At 46.6% G+C, this 24,478-nt stretch overlaps 1 protein-coding gene across 2 annotated transcripts in view; it reads left to right on the top strand.

The window, feature by feature from the left end:
* The window catches only part of tgfbr3 (transforming growth factor, beta receptor III), an 88,109-nt gene that overhangs the window by 27,656 nt on the left and 35,975 nt on the right, over positions 1-24,478 (top strand). For both annotated transcript variants that reach the window (XM_015355227.2, XM_015355228.2), the window contains 2 exons: positions 4,615-4,802; positions 23,445-23,582. In XM_015355227.2, the coding sequence (XP_015210713.2) occupies positions 4,615-4,802; positions 23,445-23,582 (326 nt within the window). The remainder of the gene's footprint in view (positions 1-4,614; positions 4,803-23,444; positions 23,583-24,478) is intronic.

Raw genomic sequence — 24,478 nt, 5'->3', positions numbered from 1 at the left:
ATTCTGGTCCCTAAATCTGTTGAAGACCAGGTGTCTCACAATGGGCAGTACAGCCTTCTCGCTCTGCTGAATGCCCTTCCTTTTGTTAGATAGTGAGTCTATTTTTGTGAGGATTTGGGCAGAAGACTACAGCTTAGAGCAGAGAAAGAAAAATGACTTACTTTGGTAAGTGTACAATTAGCTTGCCCCACATACCACTGGGTTGTTGACATTCACTGTAATGTGGAATGAAACACATAACACTTTGGAAAGAAGCTTGAGTCAGTAGCACCCAAGATCTTTTAGGCTCTTTCACCATAGGTACACTGTGTCTTGTGACAATAGAGAGGGACCTGTGTTAGTCCCCTGGGGTACCTCTTCCTAAAGTCTGCAAAGGTGCTCCGCTTGTTTGTTTCTAAAGGCATCCTTCATTTTCTATACCACAAAAAGCAAAAGAAGCAAGAAGTTCTTTGTTTTTTCTTTTCTTCTATGTTCTTGCTTGTCTGAATCCTGGAATTATTGTGTTGATGAAAGATTTTTGAAATATTACTTTACAGTTCGGCCATCCAGCATGTCTAAAATCAGCATTCTTTGCTCATGAGAAACATTGACTTGATTGAGTCACTCACATTTGTATTTAATTTATTTTAGCACGGGAATACCAGATGGGAGGACGACAATGCATGGCTTCCTAGCGTTATTGTGTCAATAGTATTTAGATACAGTACTTCTCTTTCTGGTTACACTGCTGCATTTTACTTTCTTAAACAATATTTCAGCCCAAGTGTTACTGTAATCTTCTGGACATCTTCCAAGGCATTCTCCTTTTCCAGTCTGGCCTGTGGTTGTTTTTCCACAATTCATTTTGAAAGGAAAAACTTAGTTTGAGACCATTCAGATGAGCATTTTGTAACACAGGGAGGCACACCAGCTTTGTATGGGATCACAGCAGGACCCCAAGGGGGTGTGGAATTTGCAGCTGGCCAGTAACAAGGTTTTGCAATTGAAGTCAGCCCTCCTGTTTACTGGTGTTGTCTTTCATATTTCAGAGTGATCACAGTGTCTTCTGCAGCTGTTCCGCTCACTGATCAAAGGAGCAGATCTCTGTTAGGGTGAATTCATTCACAAGTTTTGAGCAGCGGATGCTGTATTTTGGGGATTCCTTCTTGAGTGCACACATGCAAATCACGTAATTTTCAGAAAGCAGGAAACGACAGCACCCTGTACTGTAGGTCAGCGTGTTAATGAAATAAGCGGAGCAGAACTTCCTTTGGGTTTTTATTAGTGGTATGCAAACCATTTATTCATCAGAAAGGCCTTCCCAAGTATCCCAACATTGTTTCAGATACTGTATGGGTTTGTTTTTATTTCTCCTCCTCTGCCTTCACGGTTTTTTAAAGTATCAGGTACTTCCAGGCTGCCTCCTACCTGTTCTGGGATGAACCAGGTGCGTCTGCCGGCTGTCATTTCACCCGGGCCCGTGTGTGTCGCGGAAAATCGGACTTTTCACTCTTCCCAGTGCCAGCCTGCAGCTCTCCGGGCCGGAGCTCTGGCACGTTGCCCCGCTGGGCTTGCGGGTCCCTCTCCCCCGTTCGGTGAGCCCAGGCCGCGGCCGAGTCCCGGGCAGAACCGGGGGGCGCGGGGTTGCCGGTGTCCCGGTCTTTCGCAGGGCCTCTTGGCACGGCGGCGCGAGCGAAGCCCGCCGGCGCGGAGGGGGCTCGCTATTCCTCCGTCCCGGCCCGCCAGTCGGGCGATGACCGGAGAGGACGAGGCCTCCAGCTTTCGGCGGCGAGCTGTGATGGGAGGGGTGTGTGGGGGGGGGGGATGACTCTTCCTCCCTGCCTCCGCCTGCGCCGGGGGGGAGAGAGGAGGAAGCTCGGACTTGTCCGTGCGGGTGGCCGGTGGCGAGGAGCGAGCGCTGGCCAGCTGTGGGCCCTGGGGGGCCTTTGTCTGTCTGGGCTCTCTGGGCACCCTGCGGGGTTCGTGCTGGAGTGGAACAATCAGACTCTCTGGGAGCGCAGGCCTCTTCCTGGAAAGACAGATGCTTTCCCAACTCCTTAGACAAAATACAGACAAGCGTTGCGCTGCGTCTGAGCAGCGGTGGCTATAAAGACCCCCCAGCGCACGTGGCACTCAGGCCCCTCAGGGCCGCGGCGCCCTGAGTCAGCTGGAGTGGACTGAAGGCTGTGTGGCCCACGTTTACTCTCCAGGTAAGAGATATCAGGGCTGCTGGTGCAGAGGGACGCAGACCCGCTTCTTAAACTCTAGAGCAAGTTCAGAACTAGAGGCCCTCTCAAAGACCTGCTCCGAGGGTGAGAGCTGCTGGAATTGAGCTACTCCCAGCTCACTCCATCGAGGTGCACGTGTATAACCGGCGCTTGATTGCACTGACCCTGCTGCCAACCAATTAAACCATTAAGAAACTGCCCGTGGTAACAGCCCTTCGCAGGAGGGTGCACAGTAATGGCATTCAGGTGTCTTCTGTGTTTGCAGCTGTGTTTGTTCAAGAGCAAACTGAAATCCGTGCTCTCAAATGAACAACCATCTGTAGTTATTGCAGGTCTTGTCATGTGGTATTCCATAGACAACGTTAGTCCAAAGTCACTTCTCTTGACTGACACAGATCTTAATGGCCAGAGCGAGGCAGGTTTTGAATCTAGTTTCCCCCCAAAAGACTGCATTTCTTAGGGGCCTGCACACTGTCACTACAGAGGCTGCTGTCTGCAAATGAGACATGAAGCCCAACGGGAGAAAAAGGAATTATTTTAGAAATTTTCAGTTTCATGTGTTAGAACAGAGAAATAGTTGATTGACAGGTTTAGATTCACTCTATCGAACTACAAGCAGTTATCTGTAGAAAACGTGCTTCAGCCGGTGTTGGCTCTCCGTGTTTCTGAGCATAAGTGCTGTTCCTGCAGGAGCTCCGCTTGGCTCCCTGACATCGGTGCGCTCTGAAGGAAGGGACGTGCGAGAACACGCTCTGACCAAAGCAAATTTTCCTGCTGTCTTCTGATGAAGGAGCGGAGTTCAGCACTGCGATCAGGGACGGGTTATTCTAAATAAAACTTGAATTTCTGTCACAGCGCGGCTGGACATTTCCAGATCTGTGATTTGGAATGACTGCGCGTAAATTTCAACCCCGTGATGATCAGTTTTATTGTCGTTGATTCTGTATGTATGAAGAGAGGAAAGATCATGTGTACTGTACTGAGGATGTGGTAAACTGTATTTTTGAAGAAGTGGGAACAAGTGAAGGTTAATTCCACACTTTCCCACCTGCTCTGTCCTCTGGTCAACCGTGATTTTATCCCTCCTGCTGTACTCACCACTGTGTTCCTCACACCTGAAGAAGGCATGGCAGCTACTTGACGTCTTTCTGCTTTCCAGCGTGGAATTAACCTTCCCGTGCAGCCAGTGCTCAGCTCCTGATGCAGCTCTCTGCTCGATCTGTTTGCGGAAACGACGGCTTCAGTTTCTCAGTAGCTTTTACAGATGCCTGTTGTGCCTCAGTCATCTCACTCGAGACAGGCTTGACCTGTTGTTTTGCTAGCCCTGAGGCTATTTTGTGTTATTTGTGGAACCCCTCGTTACTTTCACACCCCTAGGCTTCCTGCAAGATCTCCTAACGGCGCACAGCGGTGTGGAGAGAGAAGGAGGGTGCAGTACCGTCAGGCACGTGCTTCAGTTCCTCATCTGCTCTGCTCATGGCTGCGGTTAGCTGGTAATTACAGCATTACTGAGGCTGAGCGCTCTCACCTCTTGGGTCAGCTTGGCTTGTGGTTTCATATGGGGTTTAATGAAGGAGAAAGTATGTAGCCCTTCAATATCAGTATTGGAGAACACTGTCTGGACCTTAAACATGCCCTTAGGAGTTTCAGCCTTAATCACATCGTTTCGGGAGTGTTAAAAGCTGTGTTTTATGAGACTTACGTCACCTGAACATTATTAGCTGCAGTCAGATTTTAAAGCTGTGAACAAGTCAGAAGGAAACATTTATTTGTCATTCGGAAGACTGGGTAGAATCCTAAAGTATTCATATATACTGGATGGAGAGCCGACCTGAAACGGTCTCTGAGGACAAATACTTTTATTGCAGTTTTGTTATGTGCGATTAGAGAGGGATTTTGATTTCTTTAACAGAACAGTACTGTAGGTAAACAAAGTTTCTGTCGTCTCACGGAACCCTTGCCTGCTTGGTCTGTCCCTTTGTGTTCCGTACAGTATGTAAACACCGTTGAGCGATGTTTGCGAAAAGGCAGTCGTATTCAAGGTACTAACATGCAGCAGTCTGTCTGATTATCGTACCAGGGCTGTGATCACAGCTCTCGACCACGCTGCAGTTAGCAACTGCTCTTGATCTAGTGTGAGCAGACCGGAAAATGCTGCAGTGTCATATTATGAGTGTGCAGTAGATACTGTATGAAGAACTAAGATCTTGGGGTGGAATGCTCATAGCTCATTTATTTCCAAGCCTTCTCTCTGCATTCCCGAGAGAAAAGTGGAAATATGTGGCTGGTATACACTATCACGACCCCAAAGACAGCAGGCTGGGAGACGCAAGCGATTCAGCCGAAGGTTTCGACAAGGTGAGCAGGTTTCCTTGAGTGACGAGTGCCCTCTGTCTGGTGCCCTCAGGTCCGCTGTCCAGGAGCCCCTGTGAGCTGCTGCCAGTCGGGGAGGGGCACCCGGTGCAGGCCCGGCTGAAGAGCTTCACCGTGCTGGCGGGCTGCGCCAGCCGCGGCTCCATGTCCTGGCCGCAGGAGGTGCACATCATCAACCTGAGGAGCTCCGGAGAGGACAGCACCGGGCAGCCGGTCGCACAGGTAACTCCGGCCACCCCCGGGACTGCGGGGCCCAAGAGTGTGTTCGTGTGTGTGTGTGTGCTGGGCCCAAGAGTGTGTTCATGTGTGTGTGTGTGTGTGTGCTGGGCCCAAGAGTGTGTTCGTGTGTGTGTGTGTGTGTGTGTGTGTGCCTTGCCCAAGAGTGTGTTCGTGTGTGTGTGTGCTGGGCCCAAGAGTGTGTGTTCATGTGTGTGTTGGGCTCTGAGGTGTGTGATCCAAGTTTGTGTGTGCTGAGCTCGGGAGTGTGTGTTCATGTGTGTGTGTGTGTGTGTGCTGGGCCCAAGAGTGTGTTCGTGTGTGTGTGTGTGTGTGTGCTGGGCCCAAGAGTGTGTTTATGTGAGTTTGCTGAGCTCGGGAGTGTGTGTTCATGTGTGTGTGTTGGGCTCTGAGGTGAGTGATCCAAGTTTGTGTGTGCTGAGCTCGGGAGTGTGTGTTCATGTGTGTGTGCTGAGCTAGGGAATGTGTACTGATTTCAGCAGTGAGTGTTCACACACAGTGTATTAATTTTCTTCACAAGAATGTCGTAGCCTGCCTTGGACTGCACTTCCTTCCTCTGAACAGTAAAATAGCCTTCTGGCATAGAGGTATTTGAGGAGGTAGTTTTACTTTTATTGAAAAAAAACATATTTTAATATATATATAAATCTAAAATGTTGGCCTTGAAGGTCTTTTCAGTGTGACTGTGCATGTCAGAGGTGTGGTGAAGGCCAGCATTATCATGGCATCTTCTGTGACTGCTTATAAAACTCAGAACTTCACATTTTGTAATGGAACCATTTTAGCCTAAATTAATCACAACAACAGGCTGTAATGAAGGCAAATAAACTGCTCCCACTACAGTTCTGAGCTTTCTGGTGTTAAAATGTTTTAATGACCACAAGGTATCTGTTTTTATGTGGACACTAGTGGTTCATACACAGAAATAAAACAGTAATAATGATGTCAAACTGTTTTTGGGGTGTGAAACCTTTCGTCGTGACAGACACGCTTGTCTGCTTTGAGAGCACTCTTGCTCGTGCGGCCGTGCTGTCAGGTGGCCATAGCACACATCCTTCTGTTCCTGTCTGCAACCCAGGACAGCCCGGCGAAGAGGCAGCGGTGTTGCTTTGTGAAAGAAAGTGTCGCTTGTGTCTTGTGAAGTGAGTTTTGTATCAGTATTTGAGTGTGGTTCTTTGCTGTTTTAAAAGAATAACTAAGATGATGAGCTTGCAGCAGGCATACCAAATTAATTAAATCAGTGATTACTGGAAGGCTTTTCTGTCTGTCAGCAGTGCTGACTTAAGCATTTCTCAAGGTCTGTATAATTTCTTGTTTACTTTTTTTATCTCCCAGATAGTCTTAAACGGGCCCCTCCTACAGCTCGCAGCACTGTGAAGGCGTTGACTGTTCTGTGTGTGCGAGAATCACAATTCTCCTTCGGACAAGTTAGAAAACACACTCATGAAGAAACCCAGTAGCTTTTCATTTTGCCCAGTCAAAAGCAGGGATGACAAGCTTTGGTCCTGCAGAGCCAGTGAGTCTGCAGGTTTTCGTCTCAGCTCAGCTCTCAAAGATGTAAACCAGCTCATTAATGGCTCAATTGGATCAATTTAGCAGCTTCTCTCAGCTCGTGAGGTGCTGCTGCATTGAGCAGACCTTGAAAACCTGCAGACACACGGTCCCTCCAGGACCAGGACTGGACATCCTGCCCTAAAATAACAAGCCTTCCTGATATCCAGGCACTTCCGGAATTTCAGTCCTTTTTGAATCAAGCCCTGCTCTGTAGTCATCTCCTCCCCCCCCACTGCCCCCGCTCCGGAGTGGACCCTTGTCCGGTATCAGCCGAGAAGATCAGAGGCAGCTCTTCGGGTGCCAGAGTCTCTAATGACACCAGACTGAGAAGTGAAAGTCAATATCGGCCGGGCTGAGGATGAATGGCTCTTCCAGTTCCAGGACTGGGTGTGTTTTTCTGCTCTGGCGAGCTAATGCTGCGATAAGGCAGTGTTGGATGGCTCTCGCTGGACGGGGTGGTCTTCAGGAGGTGAATTCCTTAAGCTCCAATGCGCAGGAGCCGCGCTGTTCCGCACTGTGGGACATTTCATCTGCTGTGCAGCGCCGTGCTCTCTGATGCCATATCTTGGCGTCAGTTGTCTGCCCTCCTTGCCCCCTATTGTAATCGTAGGCCCTGCAAATGGCTGGTGTTCCTTCCCTTGGAGCTGACAGGAAGCTGGAGAAAGGTTTCTTGGCTGCAGCGGGAGAGCAGAAGATTGTAAACATCCTTGGGAGATCAGATTGTTGTTCGAGGTTCCAAGATTTCAAACAAAGCAGAGAAAACGTTATCTCTGCTATCTCTGTACAAACACAGCCCCGGGTGTCCTTTTGGCCCTGGAAAAGAAAAAGGGAAATCATCTGATTTTAGTTGCAACCCGTTGTTGAATAGACAGAAGCCAGGCATCTGCAAACAAAGATAACAAACAACTATAAAACATGTTTTTTTTTCTTTTCAAGAAAAGTTGTAACATGCTTGTCAGCTTTGAATATTTGACACACCTTGTAATTTCGGTGATCTGTGCATGAGCATCGTTTCTTTCTGATGTAATCGCGGGTGCCAGAGCCTGTTTCTTTGGAATGGAGATCTGTGCACTGCAGTGCGGAAGAGCACATTTTGAAAGCTTGTGCTGGTTGGATCTCATCGACGAGAAAGATGAAGACATGAAGCATGAAAGATTTGGGGTAAAGGATGGCCAAAACAATGACGTCAAATCAACCAACCTTCAGCAGGGCCCAACGCCTTGTATCTATATTGTGCTCTTTATCCCCAACGATCTCAGAGTGCTTTATCAATAGAAGGGCAGTCATCTGCCATTGAAGTGCTGTGCCCACCTGCATGACACTTTGCCATTTAGCACCAGTAGCCCAGCTGCACAGCAGCTCAGGGGAGGAGGGACAGATTGCTTGGAACCTGAGGGGGAGCTTTAGAGAGGTCAGAGTGGAATCTTGCCAGACTGTGGGGGTCACACTCCTACTCTTCTGAACAGTACCAAGGGATTTTTGATACCTAAGTGGTCAGGACGAGAGAAATCAGATTGCAAATGCAAAGGATAAATTCTTATCTAAGAGAAAAACCTAATTGATTTTTTCCAGGGTGAGCCTGAGATTTGATGTATGCAGGGACGTCAATAGAGTTTTGAGTTTGGCACCTCTTCTTGAAGAGGTTAGGCCAGGTGCCTGAAAAGATCATAACATGTTTCAGCTCTGAGGCATAAATCAGTTTAGAGAACTGTCCAGATGTTTTTTTTCTTTTTTTTCTTCAACAGCAATGGTTTCAGTTTGGTATAAACGTAACTCTGGTAACCTTGGAAGTGCTTTTAATTTGCTTGCCTGGGTGACATCAGTTACCCATTTACTTGTGACCATTCTGTGCATCGTTCTGTGAATGCTCTAGTGAATATGACCAGTGAAATGTTTCAAATGGAGTAGAACAGACCAGCCCGGAAGAGACATGCCGTGTGTCAGCAGGAGAAACTGGATTTCTTCACTGGTTGGGTTTTTCTCCCCTCAGGCCAGGCGAGGAATATGAGGTTATTGTGCAAGATGCTCAGACTGGCCTCAGGTAGCACAGTGCACTTTAACGTCTCTGTGACTCGTATTGGTTGTGCACACTGGATGCGGCTGGACTGTGCATTAGTTTTGCACAGTGTGTTTTATTTTCACAGCTTCGCCGCCTGCCTTCAGATAGGAAAAAACACCACTGAGGTTCCACTCTCTGGAAATTTTGGGTTCAGTGTTGTCTGGGGTTTCTAGAGAGATAGTAACCATGGCCTTAATGTTTTGAGGAAAAAAAAGCCCACTGGCCTCCGCAGGCAGAGATAGGCGAGTGGGGAGTTTTGTGAAGTTAAATGTTTGGACCAGGCCACGGTCACAAACAGTCAGCCTCCAGGCATGTTTTGATGTCATGCAGGCCTCAGCTAGAAGTCCCCTTTCTTGGGCTGTGTGAGAGGAAACTCTAAGGTTTCCAATGGCAAGGAAGCTGTCTGCACCATGGAGCAGTAAAACTGGATCTCTTGAGTCACGGACTCCTGACGGTGTGTCAGGCCGAACAACTGGAGCCCATGTTATCAAAGAGAGGAGTACAGACTCTGTGTACATTAAGCACTTAATTACATTTTTTTTTTTTGTTATACTTTAAAGCTCACATGTGTCTTCACTTATTAGGGAACACTTCTGTCTCGAGAACCCAGAATGATACCGTGTTTTGTGCTATATCCACTAGATGGAAGCTTTACAGATTTCATACTGAACATTTCCATTTGTCCGAGGTGCAGTTCTGATCTGCTTTTAAAGAGGAGCTTCTGGCACAGTCACATTTAGATTATGACACCACTGCAAGCATGTCACTCTTTAAAGTAAGCCTCCACTTCTTCATCATTTTACTTTGTCAGACTTCCACCCCGTGTTTTTAACCAGGTGTGACGGCGAAGTAAATCAGATGCTTTTGCTGAAGATATCAGTTTTGCTGCTGCTCCTTGGAAGTAGATTTGAGATGTTCCTTCACAGCTGCCCCCTTGCCTGTTCATTGGCTGCGAGTGGAATTTTGTGAAAGATCATGAAATGAGAATAAAACTGAATAAGAAATGCAGCCCAGATCCAAGCTCTGAGAGGGGCTGTAGGTGCAATACTTCATTGAAGCTGGTATTCTGGCCTGGAAATGAATCCAGTTTTGAAACATGGAGCTCTTGTAAAGCTCATCCCTGTACTTGAAAGACTTATTTCACCAGTAGATTAAAAGACGACACTGAGTAATCCATCATCACTCATAATGATAAATGCGTAGAAACTTTTTTTAAGTCTTCAATTACACAGTAGTTAAACCCCACCAAAGGGGATTGGAAACTATTAATTATATTTTCAGCACAAAAGTTGCCTGCTTATTCTTATGTCAGGTTTTCTGTGGGTAAATGACTGTGTAAATGATTAAATTCTGCTGGCTTGTGTTGGAAGCTGAAATCCTGTTGAATGCATGTATAATCTAGACTCTTTGGAGTACAAGTTAATCAGCAATCAAATGGCACATCAGAAATATTTGCTTGAGGCTGCCAAACATGTGAAAATAAGGCTTAAGGCTTCTGAATCATGTCTATCGACAATCAAGTCTTTACCTGTGTAAGTTCATAAACCTTACTATTATGTTTGATGAACAGCTATCACTATGTTTGCTGACATGTATGTGTGTGTGTTTGTTTTTCTGGCTGTTTACCATATTATTTTTCTGAAAGAAATTAACGACAATGGTACACAGTCCAACATGTGCTTTTTGAGTACAGGGCAGACATGCCCTGAAGTGACTTTAGTGGTTTTCGTGTATTCGTGAAAAGTTCAGCTTGTTCCTGTTAAGTTCATTCAGACTTTGTGTGGTTGACAAATCTGGAGGTGTGACGTTATTTGCCTAGAAATTTAAAAAGAACAATGTTTCCTGAGGAGTGTGACAAAGGGAACACTTGTGGTGCCTTCTGTAAATTTAAAAAGCACTACTGAGTTACACTAAGTAGTTACTGGAAAAACAGGCAATTACAACAAAACGGGCATGTGGATTTTTAGCATTTGTCCCAGTCTTCTGTTCTATCAACAGCATTGTTAATTTAAATTAAATACGTAATGAGCCATTGACAAAAATAAATTGAAATTTAGAGTATTCACAACCCTCCAGCTTGAATCCTAATATACAGAGAGGGCTTATTGGTTTTGTCCTAAGTAACCTAGTAATTATAGGAAGTCTGCTTCCATTTCCCAGTGCAGACCAGAGATCTGTGAAGGGCTGTTGTAATGGATTGTAGTGTGGTAGAGATTCCACATACTTTAAACCTGTGGTGAGTTTTGTCTACAGTGGCTTGCAGATAAGATTGTTCCCTGCACCGCATTCCAAGCCCTAGGTATTTGTAGGACTTTGATATCTTTTAAAACAACAATTAAACCCTACTGATGCCGGGGCTGATTGAGAAAGCGGAACAAAAGAAGATTCTGAATCGTGCACATCCTCGGCAGAGAGATATGACTGATCTCTGTCAGAGCTGAAAGCCCAAATGTAAGCAAGGATATGCTGAAGCTTCTAGTTCCGAATAAGCAGGCAATTCGTTCGTCTTTGAACACGTCCTGAGCACATGTTGAAGAGCTGTCTTTAAAGTCACAGAGCGCATGACCCCTGCAGTTAAATGCTTGCCTTCACATTGCCTGTAAGTTATGTGACTGCAGAAACACAGTATCCAATGTAATAACATACTGCAAGCAATTTCTTTGACTCTTTGATTTATTTTTTAGTGCGAGAAGAGCCTATGTCTGAAATAGGCCAGAAGAGAGATTTAGTAATTTACGAATTAAAAAATCTGGCACCTGTTTTGTTTTTCCTTTCAGCATCCAGGTTTTTGCAAACGGTGTCCAAATACGTTGTTACTACAGTGATCTAATGGTCTGGTAATTTTTTCATGGTCAGTACCCTCCTGAGCGCGGTGGTCACTTGTGTCAGCCTGTACTTCTTTGGAATAAGAACTGCAATGACCGGCAAAGTTATTACTTTTATAGATTAGTTTTTAGGCCTCAGCCATTCCAGGCTCTCTCTGTTGTTCCCTGCTGTGTCCGTCTGTCGGTCAGTTCCTGTAGTATCGGCCCTTGCATGAGAAATTGGAATCGTCCCTCTGTGTTTCACCAAAGACAAAAGCAAAACGTTTCACTTATTTTCTTCGCAGAAGCTGTGTGTCTTCAGACAGAGTGCTGTTTATCTGGGGCATTTCGGATGGATTTCTGTACTTAGTGTTTCTCTTTTATGCATGACCCCCTGGGGCTGCACTGAGCGGGGAGGGCAACGGGGAAGTTGCGATGGAAAGAAAGCAAGTTTCTCTGTCCTGCGTCGTGTGAGAGTGGCAAACCGCGACCCCATCTCTGTGCCTGCCTTCACGGTCCTGTGGGCGCAAGCAGGAGAAAATGAGAAACAGGCTGAGAGATTTCAAGGAAAACGGGGAGAGCAGCGGCTGAAGAACACGACGGGGGCGTGGGGAGAGATCAGCTGTCCTCGGCAGCAGTTTTCCTGTAAGCCCTGACTGCGCTGATCCAGGATAAGCCCTGGTTGGCCTGGCAGCTGGAATCCTTGACATTCTCCACTGTGCACCTACAGTTCGGACGACACTGTTTCAGGCTCTTCCAGGTGGAATACTTATCTCCTTCCGCTGCCCTTGAGCCGACTCCCCCAGCACAGGCCAGGGGCTTGAACGACACATTGATTCCCCCTTCGTTTCCGTCATTTCCCCCACTAGAAAACATCCTCCATTCCGCGCACCACACTGTCACGCCTGTGTATAAGCAGAAGCTAAACAAGCACGCCTTAGCCATCTCTCCAGAGCCAGAATGCCAGTGTAATTGAGAGCACTCAATGCGTTAGATTGAGATATTTTAAGCTCTCCCTCTTGGCACACAATCTCGGCCTTCACCGAAACCTGTGAGTCTTCATGAGCTTTCGAAGACGAAGGGGTGTAGGGTTTCTGCCGGTTTCTCAGAAGACAACAGGAACAGGGGGGAGGAAGATTCAACTGCAGCCTTTTGAGGGGACTTTGTTTCAGGAACACAGAGCAAAACCACAGTGCAGGACCACCACAAGAATTCACTGTGCTCATTCTGAATTACTGTAGTAATGAGCTTGGTGGGTGTTAACACTGCCTTGCGGGTCATAGTCCGATTCCAATCTTCACATCCTCCCTGTTTTTACAAGGCTTTTTGCAAAAGACAAGCTGTCTTCATTAATTACTGTCCGTTTCTCCATGTGCTTGTCATGACCCTCACCAGGAATTAGTCTCACTGATTTAGAGTAATGGATGAATATGTTGTCCACCAGTAAAAAGGGATCTTATTAAGCAGCACACCTTGAAACGGAGATCTATGCAGATTAACTGCAATCTGTTTTGAGGAACTGTCTTGATTACTGATGACTGATGTCAGGCACCCCTTTTGTGCTTTTTGGTAGCAGGCTGTGATGACTTTCAGCCCCACTGATTTGAGAAAGTCGGTCTGTTTTTGCCAGTTCCTCCCGGTGACTTACACACTTTCAATTCACCTGCATTCAGATTCTGGGAAAGAGGGAAACAGATCGGCCTTGGTGCCTGATGCAGGCAGACAGAAAGGGCTGGGAAGTGCTCACTCATTCATCTCATGCTGTTTCTGGAGTTTTTTCCCCTTGTTTGTTCTGGACAGAAATATTAGACAACCTGTCTTCCAAGCTCCGAAGTGGCTAGTCAGTAGCTCAGGCAAATGTTTTGGTGAGCAACACCGTTAGAGGAAAGAGTGTGTCAGCCAGAGAAGTGTGCCACGCTGAGAGAGTGACCTGGCGCACACCTGCACGTCCGCTGGACTCTGGAACCGCGGCTGTTGACTACACAGGAGAGAGAGTTTGTAGAAAACGGCGTTTTCCATCTTGAATGAGTGTTTACCAGGGTTTCTGTGGTTCGCGTGGAGACTGCTCTGACAGACTAAACAACAGAGAAGCCTGGAGGCCCACAAGCTCCTGGCTAGCGGTGCTGATTTAGTATAATTAAATAAAAGTAGTAATTAATCTAAAACGACCTCATAAAAGATATAGTTCTAAATGCCTTGATGTGAAGAAGATTCAAGTCTAGAAGTCTTAATGTTCAACAAGATCCACATTACTATTATTAACATTGTACAGTATTTAACTAATGCCTTTAAGTTAAATCATCACAGCTTCTACAATGCAGTATCCTGACTACAGCGGTAACTTTAAGTTACATGGTTAAATGGTGCATTCTAGCAAAGCAAGAAATAAATCATAACCTATTAAAGTAAGGAAACAACCTACAGAACGACTAAGTCATGGTGGAAAGCAAAAACAACCAGTGGTCACCACTGAGAATTCCCAGTAGAAGACATGGAATTCTAGGCAAATCCATGTGACTCTTGTTTATAAGCTGGGGTCCTGAGGGGCAGTTTGGGCGAAGGGTCTACCTGCAGTGAGTCTCTTTCCTGCAAAGTCTTGTGTAGAAAGATACAGCAGATGCCCTTCAGGCCTCTGTGTGGTGTCGAGTTTGGAATACTTGTGTATATACTGTACAAGGGTCCGAGCAGGGAACTGCATCAGAGTGCACTACATAGCAAGGCTGCAGAGGCCCAGGTAAAGGGTGGTTCCACGCTGTTTCCATTGCTGAGCCTTCTTCAGCTGTGTGAAGTTGTGTGTCCTCTTTCTGCTTGCATGTATAGATTACAAGTGAGGATGCGAATGGTCCCCCTTTGGTTTGCACAGAGAGCTTGTTGTGCTTTAATAAAACCCTTAAAAATGTGGACCTAATTACCTTGTGGAAGTCTTTCGACAGCTCCTGTGGTGGGACAGGGCTGGTTGTGCACAGGGGTTTGGGAGTGTTGTGAGAAACCTGTTAACATGTGTGATTAATAAAAGAAAGCAAGGAAAAGGGAGTCCTGGATTTGTTCTTGCTTCAGTTCTGCCAACGAAAAGCTTTCAGGCAGCAGTTTTGACTTCCCTTTGCCATATTCCAGTCATTCAGTTGTTCTTCAAAAGCTGCTCCTACATAACTGTTACAATATGAGTGTTTGGCGGGAGAGGCTGAGCGCATCGCTCTGACATTTAATCAATCGCTCATTGGTGGTAATTCTGCAGTCATCCAGCTGTGCTGGATACATGTTTTACTGTACCGTGTTTTTGATGTTCAACAGCAGGGGAGCTGCTGAGGAGCAAATGTGTGCGGTCTGAGCGAACCTTCGCTCCATACCGAATTCGGCTTCCATGAAGCAGGGACTCCGGTCTCTGTGCTTCCACTCTGAGGAATGTGATTCCTGGCACTCCTGACCTGTAAAACATGGAAGAAGGCATTTAACCCAGTGGAGGTCTTTTCCTGGGTGCTTATTCTTCAGTGAATAAAGAAGAACACGTGGCTCTGTGCAGGCTGAGTATGTCTTGAAGAGCCCACCTGTCTGTGAGTTTGCCCCAGGATAAATCAACCCTTGAAACCTTACATTTCTGAGCCACAGCTTGATGGAGGCTTTCCTGCCATCCTGGGTTTGAAGAGAGCTGTGGAATTAACCAGCCTCAGTTATCTAAGTGGTTCCTCCAGCCGAGGAGAGACTTGAGCTCATTCACGGAGAAATAGAAAGGAAACCGTCTTCTCTCTGTTCTGTCCAGAGAGATATCCAGAAGGGATGTGGGTCCTTTTCCATCTCCTGCAAGGCTTAGACCTCGACCCCATCATAGCTGTCCTTCAGGATTCTACCTGTCTGGGTCTGATTCTGTAATACTCACAGTTCGTGTTGATCCGCTGGTTTCCCTTTGTCAGCTAGCATTTTCATTTATAGGTGAGCAAAATCTGATTGAGTGTATAGATATTCATTTTGTACTTTTTCAGGCTACTAAAGACAATATTTCATATTTTTCTTTTTTATCCAGTGATACTCATTACTTGGATTTACTGCAAAATTATCGCTGCTAGATTGAGTATTTTGCTAATGCACTGTGTGTTGCTGTGGTTTTTTTTGTAGTTGTAAAGCAGATTTTGTCCGTCAAGAAAAAGTACCACGATCTACATACATATCCCATAATATGTCTGATGTATAACTTCTGGATTTAAAAAAAATTAGATAAACTGTTTAATTGGAAATATACCAAGTTCAGGAATTCTGATGTACACACATGCTTTGATAAAAACTGGAACCGTGATTCTTTCGGGGAAAAAAAAAACTTTTCCAACATGATGCCTTACGGGAAGCAAACCCCAAGACACGAAACTTGCAAGAGCTCTTGAACTTGTAGTTGTTTCCCAGATTGAGGAGCTAAAGGGGTTTTAACCTTTTCTCATGCATTCCCGTAAAAACCCACTCCATCCTGACGCGTCTGCTAGGAAGTGGAGTGTGGACAGTTGTCTGCAATTTATGAATTGAAAGTCTGGAGTCGAACACAGTTTAGACTATTAGCAGCAGCAGCCTAAAGACAGCGCACTAGAACCGTCAGTGCTGATCCGGAGAATACTTTGTACGTAACTGAGACGTTACCCACTTGTTAATGTTGTGCAGTAGAGTTCCGCCGTCTTACATTAAGCCCTTGAAACCTGGCAGGACTGGAATCTTGCAGGAGAAGAAGGACTTGGCCTTGCGTGATGCTGTGTGCATGATGAGCTCTGCACCTTCATTCTCCCAGGAAGCTTTGCTCCGCATCGGGACTGCACTGTTGCACCCTGGGATTGAAGGAAGTGACATCAGCAACTGAGTTAGAATGATGTCGTTGGCTTGGTGCTCTGGGGGTAAGCCCGTCCAGTGGGCCCTCTGTTGTTGTTGAGCTTCCCGAGGCCCCCAGTAAGGGTACCTGCGCAGCCTGTGGGCGGCTGTCGTGACACAAACACACACACACCAGCTGCTGAGGTTCTTGCTTGACTTCAGGCCTGCAATGTGTTCGGGCAACTCCAACGTCAAAGTGTGAAGGAGTGATTTCTCAGCATGGGTTTCCCAGAACGGCCAATGAGAATATACTCTGCAGGGCTCCTGGCTGGTGATTTCTGTCCAATCACCGATTGAGCCGCCCTCAAATGAGATTGGCTTTAGACCTTTGCATATCAGATTAGTAAAACGGCTTCTGGTTTTTAGAATTCGGCGAATTATTTATTTGAAAACCATGTTCAAAGTTTGATTCAGTGCATTTATCAAAATGTTTATTATGATTTAAGTCCCCGTGTCTGCCATCATTTGTATGGCTAATTTCCAGCATGATTTGTTGAAGCGGTGTTAAGAAATACTACGCTGTATGAGAAATCATCCAAAAATTTGGCTACTTCGAAGATCTGCAATAAACCAGTGTGCTGCCCTTTTTAACAGCTTTACACAAATCTGTTATCCACTTTGGAAATTGCTAGAAACACAAGTAGTCTAGCATTATGTGCATTTTAAGTGATTAACATCATAGCTTTAGCTGAATGACTGACATCAATTATGAACACTACCACATTAAATAATGGGCTGACATTTGCAACAGCTTGCATCCTTGTGTATTAACAGATAGCTTTTGGGGATTTTTTCCCATACACTATTAAATATTTGAAATGCGGCCAGATCACAGAGTTCAGGCTGTGCTTGTGCATTAACTCATCCCTGCACCCAAGACTTGCAGACAACAGGAGGGGACCTTGTGCAGGAAGAGGTGGATGACATGTAAGGTGCTTTGCCATTTGGACATTCCCTTCAGATTCTAATACTTGAAAAAAGAGTTTTTAAGTTCTCCGCCTTGGTGCTGACCTTCACAGATAAGTACACACGATGTCCCTCCTGATTGCAGAAACAAAGCAGTCATTGTTAGGCATGGCTATCAGATAAAGGAGTAAAGCACCAGACCGTTCTCCGTGCTGGAGGCTCATACTCTCTCCATATAATCAGAACGGCTGTTTTGTGACACAGCTGCACCAGGTAGTGCACGATGCACGGTGCACCTGGTGACGACACAGCCAGTACCGGGGAGCAGAGTCTGTGCTGTTCAGTATCGCCTGCAGTGGGGCTCCGCGTTCATGTTGAACTGCATGACAGCACAAGAAAGGTCACAGGGTTTCATGCTCTCTGTATTCTGACCTCAGCAGTCTACAAGACCACTAAGGGCCATCAGTTTGAAATATTTACGGACTTGCTATATTTATGCTTACATCCTTCAAAAGAAAAACTAGAGCGCCTCAAGGTTGTAAATGGTTATTATTTGGCTAGTGCAATGCTTATCTAAGAGTGTCAGTGAGCACTTAATGCCTGTCTATTTATACTTCTGACAGTAGGACTCTCTGGTGTTGGCCTCTAACCGATAAAGCACTTGTTGTTATCAAATTAACATGAAAGTCCTGTACAGCCTCAGCTCCACTTGCTCTCATCTCTGCAAGGTGAACCTGCGGCCTTTGCTGTGCAGTTTAACACCCCCTGGGGAACAGCTGACTGCTGACACCATGTGCCTGCAAACAGTGAGCAAAGATTAATGGTGTTTATCAAAGGATTTCAGACGAACTTAACCTGTTTTTTTAAGGATGAAAAGAATAGAGTTTTTGTTTTCTTTTATAAGTGAAGAGAATGCTTCTCCTATCTCTGCATATGATTCGGTGATACGCTGAGTTGACGCTAGTAAGCCAGACTGGGCAGAATGGCCTGTTTAATCTTCTCCAGGCTCTCTTTGTCTAATCAATTTAACAAACCCAAACATCAAAAGAGAGCTTTTTTGGCTGGAGAGCAAGATGAGTAATAGGATGATTGTTTTATCAGGTGGATTTATAGATAGTTTTGCTGGAGAGAATGTGCAGTTCTTAGAGCACAAGCAGCGAATTGTCAGACAGCACATTTCTCATGGTGCTCAGAAATCATACTCCAGTGTTGTTTCTGTCATGCTCTGAATACACCGCGGAGACTGCAAAAAGCTACCAGTTGAGACGGGGGAACAAACTGAACTTTCTTCTGTGCAAGCAAACTTTTTTTTGCATGAAATCTGGGTTTCTACAGATTTTCTAGTGACTTAGGAATCCATTGTTCTTGGGTGACCTTGGCTGTTAAGTCATACATGCTACAACAAACTGCAGGATAGCACGGTTGTGTAACTCAAATGCTTTATCGTTCATTTTGTTTTTAATATTATTCCCTTTGATATCGTTTGCTTAACAGAGGCGCTTGAAGGCAAATGTCAGTGGAGTTGGAGTTTTTTCCCCATCTGACATTGAAAGCACTGCATTATTAGTGTATCTAAACTGCTGTAATTGCCTGCAAGCAGTATAGACCTGTATCAGAGACTCTCCTGGCTCTCCTGAAATGTCACTGAGCAGGGGAAAATTGAACCTCGGCTGAGGGTGACGGCTCCGGTCACAGTAAGAACTGTGCTGTAGTGTGGCCAGGCGACTCTCCCTGCGGATCGCCTCGTGTGACATCACAGTGACATGTGGGCTAGCGGTACACCTACCATACAGCCCACCTTAGTGAAAGTAACATAACCGTGCCCTCTTCTTGTTGGACATCCACATTGCTGCTGGAAGAGGTGTTAGTGGGACCAGCAGGGGGCGCTCACCCTGTGGTCCATGTGGGTCCTAATGCCCCAGTATAGTGACGGGGACACTATACTGTAAACAGGCGCCGTCCTTCGGATGAGACGTAAAAACCGAGGTCCTGACTCTCTGTGGTCATTAAAAATCCCAGGGCGTTTCTCGAAAAGAGTAGGGGTGTAACCCCGGCGTCCTGGCCAAATTCCCCATTGGCCCTTACCAATCATGGCCTCCTATTAATCCCCCTCTATGAATTGGCTACATTACTCTGCTCTCTTCCCCACTGATAGCTGATGTGTGGTGAGCGTTCTGGCGCACTATGGCTGCCGTCGCATCATCCAGGTGGGGCTGCACACTGGTGGTGGTGGAGGGGATCCCCATTACCTGTAAAGCGCTTTGAGTGGAGTGTCCAGAAAAGCGCTATATAAGTGTAAGTAATTATTATTATTATTATTATTATTATTATTATTATTATTATTATTATTATTATGATGTGACTTTTCATCAGCACGCCAGGTGTGAGTGAGTGTGTGTACTTCGGTACAGATGTGTGGTTTTAAACACCACAGACGCCCGGCAGCCCTCCCCCCAGTCCCTGTGTGCAGCATCGTGATGCACAGTGCTCTAGAATGATCTGTGTCCCGCCAGTTCCATGCAGCTCTCTTATCAGGGCAGCCTTTATCTCGGAGCTCTTTTATGTGTCGGCGGTGGCTGGAGACAGACTGATTGCCATCGGAGTGCAGCGGAGAGGCACCAGGTACTGAAGTGAGATCACTGAGGATCAGTTGATGATAAAGAACACTCAAAGCTCTCGTTTTTTTTTTTCCTCCATCAATTGGAGGCTCCCTTTTCTTCTGCTGCACTGACCCAGAAAAAGCCAAGATGCGCATAAGAATCAGTAACGATACGCCAGCACACACACGTTCATGCTCCTCGGACGGGCACTGCGGAGCGACCACATCAAGGGCCCTGAGAGGCGGCATCGGAGACGTGTTTCGCGCAGGACGTTTTCACTGTTCTGTGTGAAACTGCTTACACGCACGTCAGCTGCAGCCGAAGAAATGTTTGCTTTAAAGCAAAACAAAAAGCAGCTGTAGGTTTGTGCATGCCAAAAGATATCAATAATAACATTTTGCCTGACAGCTTATAATTTATTACCCAAATTATTCTGTATAACACATGACATTCTGTAAGATACGATTTCCTGTCTTTTGGAACGTCATGTTGCTGAAGAGGCACTTTGCTGCATGCCGGACACGAGTGTGACAAGTCATGGGAAGTGCCTTTGACATCATTAGAAGACAAACTTTCAAACTTAATGCTTAGCGTTTGGTGTTCTCAGGCAGATCCACTGGCAGTTGCGCGTTGCTTGTAGAGTTATAATTGAGCTGGGCGTTTCCTCTGGGCGGCATGAGCTGGGTGACAGACGTGTCTCTGTGTGCTCGGGCCTGTGGAGACCGGCGTGAGCGCAGGGACATCAAGCCATGGAGAAGTCTTTTTCTGCGGTGAGGTGGCCTTCTGTTTCAAGTGAATAGGATGGGCAGGACAGTTGCTGGAGAATATTTTTTTACTGCTGTGCAAAACTGTTCCAGTTTCTCATTTTCAGCATACTGTAAATCCCCCCCAAAACTGTAATTTGTGGGGAAAATGTTTAATGTATCCTAGTCCTAGCAAGGTGTGTGCACTGATCTTTTCGGAAAATAAGGAGGACAGTTCCCTTTGGAGTTGATGGCTGATAGTTGATAGGAGCCCACAAGTCCAGGGAAAAAGAGGGGGTCTAGAAAGGGGAATGCATTTTTAAGAACTGTGAAGCATTCGGTCTTGGGCAAGTACGTGATATCCTGTTTATACTTTGACTGGACATACATGCTTGATCAAAAGCAGATACTGATCACACACATACTGTACATGTGCGCATTTGCACTTCAGACATAAATGCTCCTACAGACACAGATCTGAGGAGAAAGTTTCCTGCAGCACCTTCCATGAATGTATAAGCCTGCCGTTTCCTTGAACTCTTCTAAAGCCAAAAGACAATCAGGATATGGTCAGTGATTTAACACAAGATGTTGGCATTATTTGTTGGCAGTATTTGTTTTTGTTCGTTTGTTGGAAACGTTTTTTGATAATGATGGGTGTGTTGAGCTGTTCAGTGACTCACACTTTAAAGTAATTCCTAGATTAACTCTGCCAATAAAGGAAGCGTCCTGTTCCTACAGACGGAGCTACTGAAATCCCACAGTGCCAAGTGAGATTTCTGAACGGGAATGTGACAGTTACTGTGAGATTCCACAGTTAGCAGGCTGAGATGTCCTTTTCTTTCTGTAGTGGTCATGTGGAGAAAGAATCCTTTGGAGCAAAAAAAATATAAAAAGTATTTTCATTGACAGCCCGGTGCATGATTAGTAATAAGAGTCTTTTTTATTTGAAGGAGTCACTCAAGTTAAGTTCCTGTCCGCTGACATGAAGAGGTCAGTAAGAAAAGGGAAAGTGCTGCTTGCTTTGGCAGCTGCTGCTCGTGAAGGGGTCGGAGGCTGGGTTGTGAAAGAGCAGGTCTGTGGCCTTGGAGTTGCCTTGTCCTCGGGGCTTGTCGTAGTGTCGTCCTGGCCTCAGCAGGGCTGAAGGCAACAGCTGGGCCGCCTGCTTTCCAGGGGAGGCTGTCGGAGTGGCCAGCCCCTGGCAGCTGTCTCAGTGCAAAGAGGCTTTTATTAGACAGAAACCTGACCCCTCTCTTGCCTGTGCGGTGCCATCTCCTTGGCTCCACATTGCTGATCTTCAAGCAGCCTTCTTTATAAAGACAAAGAAAATACCAAATCCAGACTAAAGCATTTTCCCCCTGTTGTCTCTTGTCCCCTTGGCTCTGAGAATGTTTAAGACACACAGATTGTTCCCTCAAAGTCAACAGACAGCACAGTATCATCTTTACGACGCTGTGTCTGGTTGGCGAGGCCCTGCGCTACTGTCTTTCATCCTCTGGCCCTGTGATACGGCGTAAATCATGTTACCAGAATGCCGAAGTCTCCGGGCCTGTTTTTGTAGAGATCGCCGGGCCTCTATGAAGACATCCTCTCCTGGGAGGGAGACGTCTGCAGCTGTCTGTGGCTGTTGAGATGTGCGAGGGAGGGTGCGTGGCTCTGGTGCTCTCTTGTACACTCATTGCGCCTGCATTTGGGCTGCAGTTTTCAGGATAGATTGTTTGGGGGGGTCAGAGAGGGAGGCATCCTAAAGGTAACCATTTTGTTTTTTCACATAGTCCTTTTCTGTGCAGCCATGTTTGTGAATCCTGGCTGTCCTTTCCGCTGTGGAATTGTTTATGTCCCTTAGTATAATCGCACATCTTCGCCAGCCTGGTTGCTCTCTCTTTCTTTCTTTTGGCATTAGTTGTGTTTGGCACCCTGCCTACTCTCTGAAACCAAGCAAACACAAGCAGGTACAATCTAGTACTTGTTGGGGTTTTTTTAAGTCCTGGTGGGTGGATGCTTATTTTGCTTCAGAGACTGGACAAATGCAAGCAGAGGTTTCGACAGATTATGTTTTTTTTCTTTTACAATTTCCATAGAAGCCTGAAATAAAACCAAACCTCCCAAGAAATGAACCGCAGCACGCCATGGAGCTGAGATTCTCTCTGACACACGCAGCTTTGTCTAAGACTGTGACTCCAGAACCCTCGGAGATAAGCTTTATGTCATTTCTTCCACTCTCTCTGTCTTCGGGGACTTCGTTTTTGCTGTTCTATGGCCTTTGTTCCTCAATGCTGTTATTTCCGTTTCTTCTTCTGTGCTCTGTGAAAGAATCAGGTTACGGTTTGAAACGAACTGATTCTTTTTGACTCATCTACACAGCAAGAGCGTACTGGGTGCCGAATCCTAACTGCAGCTTGCCGGCCGCAGGGAAACTGCACTGCCCTGGTGGTAACTGGGGCTCATCCCCGAGAGAAACAACAAAACTGAGCTTCTGCCCGTCACGAGGCTGCAGGCCAGGGGCGGTGGAGGCTGGGGGAAGAGAGGGGATTTGTCTGTCACTCTCCTGGCCAGGGGTGTGAGAGCTTTAAAAAGGCGACAAAGATGAGGAGCCCTTCTGGCCCTGCCCTTCTAGGCTGTTTGGTAGTTCGTAGGTAATCGTTCCAAGAATCTCATTCAGTCATTTCTTGAAATGTTCCAGGGTATTGGTTTCGACAGCGTGGCTGGGAAGCTTGTGCCACGCTCCCACAAACCTCCGGGTCATGAAGTGTCGCTCTCCTGTTCTCCGTTTTTAAGTCACTTCCTCATAGCTCCCACTTGTGCCCTCTGGTTTGTGTTTCACTCTTGATTCCGAAGAGATCTGCTGGGTTGACTTTGGCAGAGTGTTTTTAGGACTGTATACAGTATCTGGTCCTCTCAGAATTTTCTCTGCTCAAGACTAGAAAGGTCCAAGCATTATCCTCGGGATGTCTAGCCCTTATCCTGGATGGCAGCTCCTATAGGTGTCTTCATACCTAAGGACCTGTTAAACCAGCTTCTAACTGTGTGTCTTGGTCGCAGCCTCACCTCAGGGTCCAGAGGCCGGCTTCGCTCGCTGTGCTGTCTTGTCAATAATTCTCCCCTTCTGTCTGGCGCAGGTGACTCTGCAGCTGAAGCCCATCCAGTCCCTGCCGGAGCACGAGAAGCCGCTGGTGTTCGTGCTGAACTCCCTGCGCCCCGTGCAGTGGAAGCTGGAGACGGAGAAGCTGGCTCCTCAGGTCAATCGGACCTTCTATGTGAGTTGAGTGGAGACTCTGTCCGTCAGGTCCCACCAGTTTTGCTGGCTCTCCCTGGGGTCATGACTTCTTAGGCTGTGCTCTCCGCTGTGAGGTCCTGTGGCTTGTGTGCGACACCTCAGGGATGAAGATTATGTCAGTCATGTTTTTATGCAGCCAGGTGGAGAAATGTTGTTTAGCGATCGCAGACGTTTGTGTGTATGTGCTTGTGTGCATAAGCGTTGTGTGACGTGTAAGCAAAACCTAGGAGAGAGTTAATGTTTCTGGCTCCGTTCGTAAAGAGCGGTTGTAGCCAAAACACACAGATTCAGTTTCCAATTTTTTTTAATTGCCGCGATTAATGTTGACAGCAGGGCGGGGAGGCAGCAGGTGGGGTTTAGGGCTTAGCGGGAGGAAGTGGGTACCAGCTTCTTCCGAAAAGCAAATCCCTCTCACTCCGGCTTGGGGCCCCAGGCATCACTGCAGACCCCTTGCTTGCGCTGGGCTTTGAAGCTAGACACCGAGACTCCGGCACCATCACGTGGAATTAATGAACACCTGTGTGTTGGTGGGGTATTAAAAGTGCTTCGGGCCCTGAGTGTTGGTTTATGTGTTCGGGCTGCTCCCTTGAGGCGACCTTGTGTTCTTCGGCTCCCTGAAACGCTAAGGCAGCAGCAGTGATCCTTGGAGTAGGCTTTTCCCTGGACGCACCCAGTCGGGACACCTCTGACGCAGCCTGGGACGAAATGTGTTTACACAGAGGATAAACCGGAGCTATGAGACCAGCACTTTGTTGGCACGGCGTCCCGATCGGCTTTTGGAAAAACTCCACTTCTCTAAACTGTTGACTGGTTTGCAGGACGAGTATTGTTCAAGCCTCAGCGTTCCGAGATCAGCTCCTTGTAGCGGGTGCGATC

This window comes from Lepisosteus oculatus, chromosome 9, assembly GCF_040954835.1.
Source record: "Lepisosteus oculatus isolate fLepOcu1 chromosome 9, fLepOcu1.hap2, whole genome shotgun sequence".
Classification (NCBI taxonomy): Eukaryota; Metazoa; Chordata; class Actinopteri; order Semionotiformes; family Lepisosteidae; genus Lepisosteus; species Lepisosteus oculatus.
This window is presented reverse-complemented; position numbering and strand designations above follow the sequence as displayed.